Source organism: Triturus cristatus, chromosome 2_1 (genome assembly GCF_964204655.1).
Source record: "Triturus cristatus chromosome 2_1, aTriCri1.1, whole genome shotgun sequence".
In the NCBI taxonomy this organism is placed as follows: Eukaryota; Metazoa; Chordata; class Amphibia; order Caudata; family Salamandridae; genus Triturus; species Triturus cristatus.
Window position 1 is genome coordinate 590,862,248 of NC_140581.1, and position 15,037 is coordinate 590,877,284.

The 15,037-nt window shown below is 49.8% G+C and overlaps 1 protein-coding gene across 2 annotated transcripts in view; it reads right to left on the minus strand.

The window, feature by feature from the left end:
* SKIC3 (SKI3 subunit of superkiller complex) overlaps nucleotides 1–15,037 on the minus strand; it is a 1,406,584-nt gene that overhangs the window by 889,643 nt on the left and 501,904 nt on the right. For both annotated transcript variants that reach the window (XM_085632495.1, XM_085632494.1), the window contains exon 19: nucleotides 737–913. In XM_085632495.1, coding sequence (XP_085488621.1) covers nucleotides 737–913 — 177 coding nt within the window. The remainder of the gene's footprint in view (nucleotides 1–736; nucleotides 914–15,037) is intronic.

The window sequence follows — 15,037 nt, forward strand, 5'->3', positions numbered from 1 at the left end:
ACACACTGACTGATTATTTAACCAATGTATACCCTTAAGACCTCTCCTTATAATGGGTAAATCTTTAAACCTGTTAGATAATGCAATATACAATGAATACTGCGGTTTATAAAAGGAGGATGCAGACACGTTCCCATTACAAAGATAAAAAAGACATACCAATTTTCACGCACTCATATCAATAAACGTTTTAAGACTATTCGTGTAGAATTAGCTGAGAGGAGCACAAATACTGTAGCATCCATGATATATAACTTTTTTCTAGAAATTAGTATCTGAAATGTCACCCAGTGAAGAAGGGCTGAACTGAGCTTGTAATAAATCGGGAGCACATAGGAAGACATTAAAAAGAAGCTAGGACATGTCATCAAATTGTAAATATAAAACATGTAATGAAATGAAACAAAGTTAACCTATTTGTTTTTAACAGCTGTAAATAAAAAACAAGGCATGACTGAATATAAACAAAAGAGGAAGTCCTTAAGGTAAAAAGAAAACATTTTGAAATGAGAGATTGATAGCGCACAGTACTATGAAAGCCTGTGCATAAGGGTAATACGAACCAGCAAATAGGGGGTGCTTAATACTCTCAGACTAACAGGCAAGCAATAAAAAAAACTGTGTTCTTCCGATTCCAAGGGTGGTAAATAAAAAGAAAAAGTGAACCTAGTCTTAAGTGAATCAAATGAGGAGAGAAGCTAGGGCTGAACTTGGCAGAAATAACAATATACTTTACCTTCCACCCAGACAAAGGAGTTCATTTTTAGACAGAATCTGTTTTTCAGCAGTCTGGCCAACCATAAGTCCCAAAACTTTAACATTCACTTTTGGCGGCGAGACACAGTGCAAACTGGTGCATGCATCGCCAAGCAGCTTCCAAAGGCAGGAGACATCCGGACGATGCTGTACAGCCCTTAAAAAAAAAAAAAAAGAAGAGTAAATTTGAACAAGGCAATATTATTTTACGTCGTCTTTAGTTTACATTTTGTCCAGCAGCTGTTAAAGAATATCCGCCTTTCTTGTGCAAAGTAGAATTAATTTGAGCTATCTATAGTGATCTCATATTTATGTAATAGAAAGAAAGAAACTATCTACTGGTCAGTAAATTGAATACTTTAAAAAGTGGTAATGAAGAGTCTGCCAAATAAATAATGGACTTTCTCTGCATAATGGATAATGCAGTGAAAGTGCTCTTAGTGACTCCCTCAACAACCAACAACCAGTCAGGGGAGACACCTTTGGTTCCACTAATAGGTCAATCAGTGCGCTGTCTTAACTCTGTCAAAAATTGTGGAGATTTAGCAAGCAGTCCAACCCACAATGGTAGATCAAGCCCCATATTTGGTCGAGATACGTCTTTGGAAAACAGCCCTGGAAATGGGAGGGACTTCCCACAGGCGATTTCAGTAATCCCCACAAGTTGGAAAAACATCCCCTGAAGAATAGGTAGAATGGATGTATGGCACTGACTTTGTAAACATTCTCCTCACATTTTGGGGTGGAAATACCTCTATCCCACATAAGCAATTGGTGTAATTTCCACCAACGCCCCCCCCCCCCACCTTCCTCCCACCTCTACAAGTGGCTTCTGCCTTGGCAGAGTCAGTCACTTTGATGAAGCAATATTCACCGGTATGGTGGCCACCTCAAAGATAAATCAGGCTTGTCACCACAAATGAAACAGAGGAACTACACTGCAATATTGGTGGATAGAATAGTTGAAACCAAACATTTAAATTAGCAACTATGTTGCATAAATAATTATATTTCTTTCCCCTTCTGAAAAGAAATGTTAAGGATCAGTCCAAGTGTTTTAACCCCTGACCACTAGTAGCAATCCTTTAATCTCTAACTAAAATACACTACCAGTGAGGGCAGCAGAGCCAAGATCCCTTAAGGCTCAATGACTAAGTATACTAAATGTATTTATTTTACAAAGTTTTATATAGCGCAAACTTGACCCGAATCGGGTATAAGAGTGCTTTACATAGCACCAGTTGCATTACATGAGGACACATTCATTTTTTATAGGCACGGAGGGATTAACTGATTTGCCCAAAATCACAGGATGTTCAGCATCATTGACAAGACTCGAACCCAGTTCCCCAGATTCGAGGTCGACCGTCCTAGCCGTTAGGCCAACTCCTCTCGCAGATATGTAAATTTAATAAAATGTACAGGTCCTGGCTAACATAAGATCTAATAATTGGTACAGCGATTCATATCCCTTAAAGTGAAAACCTCCAGGAAAAGAACATGGTTCAAACTCTATTTGGAGTTCCTTTGTATCCAAGACGCTCACTATCTCCCCATGCTCTCACAACAACTGTTCTGACTGGTATATCCCGAGCTCTCCCACACAGTACAAACAAATGACACCCAAATCAATCTCATGCCTGACGCAGGCACTATACTCTTCAGTTTGACCCAATTTTATTACTTGCATCAGATAATTACATCAGCTATAAATAAATGAGTGCAACATACACAACACATAATTCTTAAGTACTTGTTTAGCTTCCAATTCCCAAACAACTAATTTAAGGAATCAGTAACACTCTTTCTGGTGGATCCTCTATCTACCTTTATATTCCTCACCCTTAAAATACTCCCCATGCATCAGACTAGACCAACAGACTGCATTCAGAAAACTTTCAGCAGCATGGTTCTGCGTTCCTCTATGTGGCTGAATTGACAGAGCTGAGCCGCATATAAGCACTAACCTTGAGCAAAGATGTCAGTTCCTTTCTTTCCGTGCCTTCACACGCAGATCCAGAACTCAACTACTAGATTCAACAGCCTTTCAACAACACCTAAAAGTGAAAATCCATTGTTCAAGGAAATACATTCCCCTCCTATGACAACAGATTTCATACCATGCTGCGACCGCAGAAAACAGATGTTGATCACGGACCTAGCCAGGTGTGTCTATGGTGTTTGGAAATGAAGTTGTGCAACAAGTGCGCTCTCATGCACCCAAAGGCAATCTGCAACCACAAAATGATGGTGTATGTTACTGAACACAAGAGGAAGTTGCAGAACTAATTTAAGTCCCACTGTCGCTCAAAAATTGAAGACAAAGACAAAGGGCTCCTTAACTTTGCACCTGTGCCATTTTTAAAACTCACTTGTTTTTAAAATTGAATTGTATTTCTGTCACTCGCACTTTGCAAACAAGCTGTTGATAAATTGCTAGCACTTACTTGTTTTTAACTGTATATTTCCCCGGTCCACCGCCTATTCTTTGGTTTGTGTGGAGGGAATTCCAAGCACACACAGGAAGTGATTCACAACTTCCGGTAGGCTCAGGCAAGTCAGCTGACCTTCAGCTGATCTCTCCCCATAAAAACAATGCCTCTCTCTACGCGGAGCGGGCGTGCCTCCGGCGCACCAAAGGCAAGCCCATCTGCGCCCGTCCGCACCTGGACCAGGCCCAGGGCCATGCCCCCTGGCCTTGCCAATCCAGTTTTACACAACAAGGCACTTACCTACACCAGCAGGCAACTAAAAAATATTCTAGGCACCATTAATAATAACCAGACCTGCCCCAGCCTTAACTTGGAGATCTTATATACTCAGCCCACCGCCGGCTGCCCCAATTGCCCATTCATATTAGAAACTAGTGACAGGCCAATACCCACCTGTACCCACTCACTGTCTACAAAACACGGAATATCGCATGCAGCACTTTTAAACGCACGTTCCCTCCCCAAACACAAGTATGAAATACTGAATCTCATAGAAGATTATAAACTAGACCTCTTATTCTTAACAGAAACCTGGGGCGATCCGTCCTCCGGACCAGACTTCTCCACCGCAACACCGGATGGCTTCTCTGTCTGTAGATTCGATAGATCTAGCAAAAAAGGCGGGGGACTGGCGCTCATCTACCAAGACAAATACTCAGTTAGAACAGATTTAATCCCCACTAAAAGTTGTGAAGCCTTTATCTTCACGATAACACTCTCCTATTCCCACTCCTTCAAAGGCATCCTTCTCTACCGTCCGGGATTACGAGCTGAATTTATCTCAGCCATAGGTCACCTATTAGAACAATTAGCAGGAGAATCTAACTTCTCCATCTTGGGAGACTTCAATTTTCATCTCGAAGCCAACAGCGACCACGATACCTCAGCCCTCCTAGCAGAACTCGAGGCGGTAGGACTCCCCCAACTAGCAACTATGCCCACACACTCAGCCGGCCATACATTAGATGGGCTGTTCAACAACCAGAAAATTACTTTAGAGAACGTCCTCCCTTTACCCTGGATGGACCATTCTGCTGTACTCTTCAACATTCAGATAGAAAGCTACACCCCCAGTCATGGCAGATCTTTCCCCCCCAAACAGTTCAAGGCCTGGGGTAGCATTTCCCCGCATGCTCCTAAAGCATACCTGCTGTCTAGTCAACAAGATCTACAGCACGATCCTGAACTGGCAGCCACTAACTACACACAATGGCTTTACACTGCTTTCAATGCCCTGGTTCCATTAAAAAATGCCTCAAAAAATGGAAAAATACCATCTGCCCCCTGGTTCTCCGAGGCTCTAAGACTGGAGAAAGAAGATGCAGGAACTTAGAAAGACGCTGGCGTCGAGACTACAACACCGTAGAAAAAACACGTTACAAGGAGGCCATGACTAAATACAAACTCCTTTTTACCCGTTCGCTGCTAGGCCATTCTCCCCTGTGCTAAGCCTTTTTTTGGCAATTTGGGGTAGTTCGCGCTTAGGCCCCTGTAACTTTTTGACCACATAAGGTATCCACGCCAAATTTGCGTCCTTTTCTTCCAACATCATGGGGATTCTAAAGGTACCCAGGGTTTATGTACGCCCCTGGAGGGGTCCCAGAAATTAGCCAAAATTCTGCTATATTTAGTTTTTGGGGGGGAAAATTGGAAAAAAAGTGCTGCAAATGAAAGCGTCTGGGTTTTTCCCTGCGAATGGTATCAAAAAAGGGTTTGTGGGGCTGAAACCACCATTTTCCCAGCTTTTAGGGAATGACAGACTTTTGTCAGAAAACCAAAATCTTTTACACAGTTTGTGCATTTTTCTGGGACAATGCCTATTTTTGCTATTTTTTGTGCTTTCAACCTCCTTCCAGGTAATGGTAGAAATGGATATGAAAGCAATAATGGATCCTGGAAAGCTATACATTTTTGAAAAGTAGACTAAATTCTGAATTCAGCAAGGCGTCATTTGTGTAGATCCATCAAGGTTTCTTTATAGAAAGTAACAGTTAAATATAGGAAAAATCGAAAATTAGTTGAAAAAAACAGCTTTTTGGGTTAACGTTTTCACCTGTAACTTCTTCTAATTATGAAAGATCTTTCAAAGCAATATACCGTTACATCTGCAGGACCTTACTGGTTGTGGGGATATATAGGACTTGTAGCTTCACCAAGAACCCAACGAACCCAGAGCCAAAAACTGAGCAGCGACTTGCAATGGTTTTTTATTATGTAGCGGGTATATAGCAATTACTCTGGGAAAATGTTTACATGGAAAAATTGGTATGAAAGACACCTATGTATTTCTGAAATGGGAACAAGATATAGAGTTTAGAAACTAGATATTTGCACATTTCCGAAATTGGGAACACTCATACTAGCATGCGAATTATCGGTCATTTTTCAAAATGACTTCTTTTTTACACATTGTCTTTCATTTGGAAGGCAGAAATGCATTGAAAGTCAATAGGTAATAACAGGTCCTTTACAAATCTGAATTACCCTACGTCTCCCGATAAAAATGGTACCTCACTTGCGTGGGTAGGCATAGTGCCTACGACAGGAAACGGCTCAAAACGCAACATGAACACACCACATTTTCACAATGAAAAATTAATCTTTTTTTGCCAAGTGCCAAGCTGTAGTTTTTGAACCCTAGCTCTGCCACCACCTAGGGAAACCTAGCAAACCTATACATTTTTGAAAACTAGACACCCAGGGGAATCCAGGATGGGGTGACTTGACTGCCTCCCACCAGGTTCTGTTACCCAGAATCCCTTGCAAACCTAAAAAATTGACCAAAAAAAACACATTTTCCAAACATTTCAGTGGTGGAAAGTTCTGGAATCTGTGTGGATCCACAAATTTCCACCCACACCGCGTCCCCCAAAGTCTTCAGAGAAAAATGGTACCTCAGTTGCGTGGGTAGGCCTAGTTCCCGTGGCATGAAACGGCGCAAAACGCAACGTGGACAAACCACAATTTCACAGTGAAAAATTACCCTTTTTTGGCAAAGTGCCTAGCTGTAGTTTTTTAACCCTAGCTCTGCCGTCACCTAGGGAAACCTAGCAAACCTATACTTTTTTGAGAACTAGACACCCAGTGGAAGACAGGATGGGGTGACAACTGCCCCTCGCCAGGTTCTGTTACCCAGAATCCCTTGCAAACCAAAACAATTGTCAAAAAAACACATTTCCCCCACATTTCTGTGATAGAAAGTTCTGGAATCCTAGCAAACCTATACATTTCTGAAAACTAGACACCCGGGGGATTCCAGGGAGATATGGCTTGCGTGGATCCCCCGTTTCCTTACCCAGAATCCCCTACAAACCTTAATTTTAGCTGAAAAATCACTTTTTTTCACACATTTTTGTGTGGGGAAAGTTGTGGCATCACCGGGCTGACACAAATTTGCTACCACCCAGTGTTCCTCCGGGTCTCCCAATAAAAACGGTGCCTCACTCGTGTGGGAGGCCCAAATAACCGCAACAGGCAAGGGCCCAATACGTATTGAGGCAACATCAAAATTGCCTATCACAAAATGTTTTGGGCCCTTGCCTGTCGCGGGCACTTGGGCCTCCCACATGAGTGAGGCACCGTTTTTATCGGGAGACACTGGGGAACGCTGGGTGGTAGGACATTTGTGTAAGCCCAGTGATGCCACAACTTTCCCACACAAAAATGTGTGAAAAAAGAGATTTTTTCAGCTAAAATTGAGGTTTGTAGGGGATTCTGGGTAAGGAAACGTTGGGGGATCCACGCAAGCCATGCCTCCCTGGAATCCCCTGGGTGTCTAGTTTTCAGAAATTTGTGGGTTTGGTAGGTTTCCCTAGATGGCCGCCAAGCCTGTGGCTAAAAAGTCATGGGACCGCCCTTGCAAAACCAGGTTGTTTGGTGATAGGTAATTTTGATGTCGCCTCAATAGGTTTTGGGCCCTTGCCTGTCGCGGACACTAGGCCTACCTACACAAGTGAGGTACCATTTTTTCTCGGAAGGCTTTGGGGAACGTGGGGTGGCTGGAATTTTGTGGATCCACGCAGATTCCAGAACTTTCCACCACAGAAATGTGAAATGTGAACGAAATGTGTTTTTTTGGACAGATTTTTAGGTTTGCAAGGGATTCTGGGTAACAGAACCTGGTGAGAGCCAGTCAAGTCACCCCATCCTGGATTCCCCTGGGTGTCTAGTTTTCAAAAATGTATAGGTTTGCTAGGTTTCCCTAGGTGCCGGCAGAGCTAGGGTTCAAAATCTACAGCTAGGCACTTTGCACAAAAAGGGTCAGTTTTCACTGTGAAAATGTGGTTTGTCCAAATTGCGTTTTGGGCCATTTCCTGTCGCGGGCATTAGGCCTACCCACGCAAGCGAGGTACCATTTTTCTTGGAAGACTGTGGAGAACGCGGGTTGGGTGGAATTTTGTGGATCCATGCAGATTCCAGAACTTTCCACCACAGAAATGTGAGCGAAATGTGTTTTTTGGACACATTTTTAGGTTTGCAAGGGATTCTGGGTAACAGAACCTGGTGAGAGCCAGTCAAGTTACTCCATCTTGGATTCCCCTGGGTGTCTAGTTTGTAAAAATGTACAGGTTTCCTAGGTTTGCCTATGTGCCGGGTGCGCTAGTGCCCAAAATTGACAGGTAGGCATATTGCTAAAAACAAATCCGTGCCTGGTCGGCTTTCTGCCGCCCTGGGGGGGATATCGGGGGTGGGGTTGTCCCGATATGCCCCCAAGGGGGGCAGAAACACTGCGGCTATTTTTTTTGGGGGGGGGGGGGGGTTGGGGGCATTGGTATGCCCATTCTGGGTAGCCCCCACCCCCACACATAAAAAAGCCAGCGTAATCGTTGGCTTCTAGTTGGCTTCCCCCCCCAGGGGAGGGGGAGAATGGGGGCTGCTGCCCCCATCTGCCCCCCAGGAGGGGCAGGAAGCCTACTAGACGCCAGGAATTATTTTGAGCAAATTTTAATTAGGGTGGAGGTTGCCAAAAACGGGCATGCCAATGCCCCCACCCTAATAAAAATCTGCCCAAAAAAATCCCTGGCGTCTAGTGGGCTTTTTGCCCCCCGGGTGGCAGATAGGGGGCTACTGCCCTATCTGCTCCCCAGGGAGGGCAGGAAGGCTATTATTTTTGCAGGGGAGGGGGTAGGGGCATGGGCATGCCTGTTTTGGGCAGCCCCCACCCTAATTCAAATTTGCCTAAAAAAATCCCTGGCAACTAGTGGGCTTCTTGCCCCCCCCCGGGGGTGCAGATTGGAGGCTAATGCCCCGGGGCAGAAAGCCTACTAGACGCCAGGGATTTTTTTGAGCAAATTTGAATTAGGGTGGGGGTTGCCAAAAACGGGCATGCCATTGACCCCACCCTTCCAGGGGGGACAGGAAGGCTGTCATTTTTGCGGGGGAAGGGTAGGGGAAATGGCCATGTCAGTTTTGGGCAGCCCCCACCGTAAATCAAATTTGCCTAAAAAAAATCCCTGGCGACTAGTGGACTTATTGCCCCCCCCCCCCAGGGTGCAGATTGGGGCTGATGCCCCCATCTGCCCCCCAGGGGGGGAGGAAGCCTACTAGACACCAGGGATTTTGTTGAGCAAATTTTAATTAGGGTGGGGGTTGCCAAAAACGGGCATGCCAATGCCCTCACCCTAATAAAAATTTGCCCCAAAAAATCCCTGGCATCTAGTGAGCTTTTAGACCCTCCCGCAGTAGCCCCCAATCTGCCCCCCCGGGGGGGGGGGGGAAGGTTGTAATGGTGGCGGGCGGTGGGGGCATGGGCGTGCCCATTTTGGGCAGCCTCACCCTAAGAACAATTGCGCAAAAAAAATCTGTCGCGTCAAGTGGGCTTTTTGCCCCCCGGGGGGGCAGAAAGGCTGTAATGGTGGCGGGGGGTGGGGGCATTGGCGTGCCCGTTTCGGGCAGCTCCCACCCTAAAGAACAAGATACTTACCTTCGGGAACAATGTATCTGTAAGAAACATTAGTTAGTAAGATTCCTCACCTTAGAATATCCCCAGGTGTTAGGCTGGATCCGGAAAGATTTTTCGTCAGCAATACTCCTTGCGCGTCGCTAGGCGTCGTCTGCGGCTCCGCGTCCATCGTCGTGCACCGGAATGACGTTGTCGGAGTACTTAGACGCCACCCTCGCGCGCTGACGTCAGTTCTTGTACACAGCTTTCCGCGCCAGGAACGCAGAGCCATGCAAGAGACCGACACTGGTGTCAAAAAGTCTAGGGCCCTGAAAAGGATAACCTTAACCATAGATGTCGGTTCGCAGGGTCGTTGAGGAATCTAACTAACTAATGTTCCTTACAGATACATCGTTACCGAAGGTAAGTAACTTGTTCATCTGAAAGAAACATGTTAGTTAGATTCCTCACCTTAGAATAGATACCCCAGCAATGCCAACTCCGGTGGTGGGTCTGCGAACCAAGATCACACCAGAAAGTCCTGGAGAACAGAACAGCCAAAGAAGCAGTCTCTTCGGACTTGGCTGTCCAAGGAATAATGCTTGGCAAACGTGTGCAGCGAGGCCCACGTTGCTGCCTGACAGATGTCCTGCAAGGGGACTCCTAGGCCCAGGGCAGTACTTGCCACTGTGGCCCGGGTGGAATGAGCCCTCAGCCCTACAGGAGGATCCTTTTTAGCCAAGGAGTAACGAGCTTTTATACACAATACAACCCACCACGAGATGGTTCGCTTGTGTACCGCCCGCCCCTTCTTAGCACCCACGTAGCCAACAAAGAGTTGGTCGTCCACCCGTTACTGTTTGGTGCGGTCCAAATAAAAGGACAGCACCCGTTTTGGGTCCAGACGGTGGAGCCTCTCTTCCTCCTTCGAAGGAGGCAGAAAGAAGGTAGGCAACGTGACAGACTGCCCGATGTGAAAGGCAGTCACCACTTTTGGAAGAAAGGAAGGACGAGTCTGGAGGACAACCTTGTCCAGATGGACAGAAAGAAAAGGAGGCTTAGAAGATAGAGCCTGGAGCTCACTCACCCGACTAGCCGAGGTGATGGCTACCAGGAAGGCAGTCTTAAGAGTCAGAAGACGAAGCGGACAATTATTAAGAGGCTCAAAGGCAGCGCACATCCGATATGTCAAGACCAGGTTCAAATCCCACTGAGGCATTACGAAAGGGACAGGAGGAAACATGTGAATAATGCCTTTGAAGAAGCGAGAAACAACAGGGGATTTGAAAGGAGAAGGCTCATCAGGAAGCCGTAAGAAAGCAGAAATAGCTGAAAGATAACCTTTAAGAGTGCCCAGAGCAGAGCCCTGTTGGGCCATGGAAAGAAGAACGAGGAGAACCTCAGAAAGAGGGGCAGAAAGGGGATCCACAGCCTTTGCTGTGCACCATGCCACAAATTTGTTCCACATGCAGGCGTATACCGATTTTGTGGAGGGACGCCTGGCTGCCAGAATCACATCGCAGACTTCAGGAGGAATGTCAAATGGCATCAACTGTTGGCGTTCAATTTCCACGCATGGAGGTGGAGACTGGACAGGTTAGGGTGGAGGACCGTCCCCTGCTGCTGCGACAGAAGGTCCTCCTGAAGAGGCAGTCTTATCGGGGGATCGACTGACATACTGAGTAGCTCGGGATACCAGTACCTTCGTGCCCAATCCGGAGCCATCAAGATGACTTGCGCCCGGCCGCGCCTGATCTTCTTCAGCACTCTGGACAGAAGTGGTATAGGCGGAAAGGCGTACAACAGACCGCATCGCCACTCGCCACGAAAGGCGTCCCCAAGCGAGTGCCGCATTGGAAACTCCAAAGCGCAGAACTGCTAACATTGCGCGTTCTCTTCGGTGGTAAATAGATCTAACCAAGGCTCTCGCAACTGCCGAAAGAGGCCTTGCACAATGTCCGAGTTTAGACGCCATCCGTGATCCATCATGCACCGGCGGCTGAGTTCGTCTGCTCCGGCGTTCAGAGAGCCCGCCAGATGTTGAACCACCAGGGTGATGCCCTGATGGTCCAGCCCTGTCCACAGGCGCAGAGCCTCCTGACAAAGGGTCCACAACCCCACCCCGCCCTGTTTGTTGCAATACCACATGGCGGTGGTGTTGTCCGTGAACACCTGCACCACACTTCCCCGGATAACGGGAAGGAATGCCTTCAGTGCAAGTCGGATCGCTCTCAGCTCCGAAAGGTTGATATGGAGCCCAGACTCCGTCGGAGACCAGAGTCCTCTGATCTCCGCCTCCCCCATGTGGGCCCCCAAACCCAGGAGGGATGCAGCCGTCACTACTACGTGCTCCGGTTGGGGCAGGGAGAGGGATCTGCCGCTGACCCAATCGCGGTCCGTGAGCCACCACTGCAACTGCTGTGCAGTGCCCTCCGAGATCAAGACATGGTCTGACAGGTTGCCCCGATGCTGGGCCCACTGAAACTTCAGGTCCCACTGCAGAGCCCGCATTCTCCACCTGGCGTGATGCACTAACAGGATGCAGGAGGCCATCAGGCCCAGAAGCCGCAGCACCAACCTGACCGAAACCCGGGATAGAGGCTGAAAGATGGGAATCAGAGCCTGAATATCCCGGACCCGCTGTTCCGGAGGATAAGCCAGGAACTGCGCCGAATCCAGAACCGCTCTGATGAAGAGGAGCTTCTGGGAGGGACTCGGATGCGACTTCGGCACATTGATGGAGAACCCCAGCAAATGCAGGAGGTCGGCCGTAGTCAGGAGGAGGGAGATGACTTGCTGGGGCGAGACCGCCTTCAACAGCCAGTCATCAAGATAGGGGAAGACTGGAACCCCTGATCTGTGCAGATGAGCTGCGACCACCGCCATCACTTTCGTGAACACCCGAGGGGCACTGGTGAGGCCGAAGGGGAGCACAGTAAACTGAAAATGCTCCTGACCCACAGTGAACCGCAGGTAACGCCGGTGGGCCGGCAGGACGGGGATGTGGAAGTAAGCGTCCTGCAAGTCCAACGGTACCATCCAGTCTCATGGGTCCATGGCAGCCAGAACCTGAGCTAAGGTGAGCATCTTGAACCTCTCCTTCCGGAGGAGGGCGTTGACGCTCCTGAGGTCCAAGATAGGGCGTAGGCCCCCTTTGCCCTTCTTGGGAAACAGAAAGTAGTGGGAATAACAACCACGGCCTACATCTGGACCAGGAACGCGCTCGACGGCCCTTTTGGCCAAGAGGGCCGTAACTTCCTCCCGTAGAAGATTCAAGTGATCCCCCGACATGCGGTGGCATGGCTGGAGGGGTCGTCTCGAAGGGGAGGGAGTAGCCCCTTCGGACGATTTGCAGCACCCACCTGTCCGAAGTGATGGAACGCCAGTGGAGCAGGTGATGGCGAACTCTGCCTCCCACTGGCGTGGAATGGGCCTGAAAGCACAGACTAGGAAGGCTTTGAGGCGGATGCTGCTGGGATGGATGTGGCTGGACCGGCACGTTGTCCCCCTGTACCGCCTCAGTGGAATCCACATCCGCGACAGCGTGGGGGATGGGTCTGCGGCCTGTGGCTAGACGGGCGTGAGGGGGCTCCCCTTCCTTGGCCATGAAAGTCGCGAAAATCGGAAGTTTGCGGGCACGGGGCTGAGAGACCCAAGGACTTGGCCGTGGCCCTGGAGTCCTTAAAGCGCTCCAGCGCACTGTCCGCTTTGTCGCCAAAAAGGCGATCGCCATCAAAGGGCATGTCCATGAGGGTGCTCTGGACATCCCTGGAAAAATACGTGGACCGCAACCAGGCGTGACGACGAAGCACCACCGTGGACGACATTGCCCTGCCAAGCGAGTCCATCGTGTCCAAACCACATCGGATGGCATACCGCGCTGCGTCCCGCCCGTCGGCAAGAGCCTGGGCGAGCCGTGTCCGGGCCTCCTCCGGACACAGGGGCAGCACGTCCTCCACCGTATCCCACAGAGAGTGGGAGTAACGGTCCAAGAGACAAGCGGTGTTAATAGACCTCAGCCCTAAACTAAGGGAGGAGAACAGCTTTTTGCCAAACTGCTCCAGTCTCTTGGATTCCCGATCCAGGGGAGCGGTCGGGAAGGAGGTCTGGGAAGTAGAGGCCTGGATAACCAGGCTCTCAGGGGTGGGGTGTTGGGACAGAAAACTGGGGTCGCCCGGAGCAGGGCGGTGGCATCAGGCCACGTTCCGATCCACAGGAGGTACTGTGGAGGACTTGGACCAGGTGCCCTTGAGAACGTCCATCAGTGTTTCGCTAAACGGCAGCAGAGGCTCCGAGTAGCTTGCTGGCGGTTGGAGCACTTCAGGGAGAAGGTTAGTCCTCACGGCCAAAGTAGGGAGCTCAAGCCCGAGGGCTTCAGCCGCCTTATGCAACGCCACAGAAAAGGTAGCAACTTCCTCCGAAGCCACGGTCGGAGGAGACATGAAGCCAGTGTCAGGGGAGGTATCAAGTCCACTGGCATCCCCCGCCTCATCTGCCCAGTTCTGTGATAACTGGCCCTGGTGGGCCAGAGGGTCCTCAGACCCCTCCCAGTCGCCACCGTCATCCGATTCCTGATAAACTGGGGGAATGATCAGAGCCGGGCGGAAGATGAAATGGTCACCCATCGGCGTGAGGTGCGGCGCCGCACCGGCACCGGGCCCGGACCAGGGCTGAACCGGGGAACGGCGCCGTCCAGAGACGGCGCCGGGGGTGGATCCGGTGTAGACGCCGGCAGAGGAGGCGTTGTGGGGTCGACCGGCATCGACAGATTCAGGCCTGGATCCTACGGGGACCTGCGGCGTCGGGACCAAAGTCGACGATGGCGCCGGAGCCGCCGGCTCGCTAGGGCACCCAGTCGAGCCCGCTGGGCCCGAAGGCGCGCCGGCAGGGGTCGACGGCGGAGCCAGGCCCCTCATGGCCAAGAGGAAGGCACTGATCTCCGCCGGAGTCGCGTCAGTCCCAGGGACCGGTGGGTATGGGGACGGACGCGGCCTCAGGGGTGGTACCACCCGGACCCTCGGCCGAGTCATGCGACCGGCAAGGGGAGTCCGAAGAGCGATGTCGTATCTTGGACTTCTTACCATGCTTCGACTTACCCGAAGACTTGGAACCCGACGAGCGGTGATGGTAGCTGCGGCTCCGCGACCGGTCCTTCGACCTCCTCCTGGACCGGGAACGGCGCGGAGCCGAGTGCCGGAGCTCGAGAAGCTTGCGGGACCGCTCCCACCTAGCCTTCGAGGTCAAGGCCTGGCAATCGAGGCACATCTCTGCATCGTGGTCGGCCTCAAGGAAGTAAAGGCACCCGGCGATGGTGGTCCGTTACCGACATTAGTCGGTGACAGGAGTCACAGGCTTTAAACCCAGGCATCCTACCAGCACCAGTTCGAGTCGACGAGTAGACAAAAGAGTCCAAAAAGTTTTAGTCAAAAGGTGACTAAAGGGGTAAGCTCTTCCTGGATCGGCGCTGTCTGGCACGGAAAAAAGAAAAACTGACGTCAGCGCGCGAGGGCGGCGTCTAAGTACTCCGACGACGTCATTCCGACGCACGACGCCGCCGACGGACGCGGAGCCGCAGACAACGCCTAGCGACGCACAAGGGGTATTGCTGACGAAAAATCTTTCCGGATCCAGCCTGACGCCTGGGGATATTCTAAGGTGAGGAATCTAACTGATGTGTTTCTTTCAGATAAAAATGGTTAAAAAAAAATAAAATTCCTGGTGTTTAGTGGGCTTTCTGCCCCCCAGGGGGGGCAGCAAGGCTGTAATGGTGGCGGGGGTGGGGGCATTGACCTGCCTATTTCGGGCAGTCCCCACCCTAAAAAAGATGCACCAAAAAAAATCCCTGGCGTTTAGTGGGCTTTCTGCAGAAAGACTGAATTTAGTCCATTTCTTTATGGGGGGAGCAAAG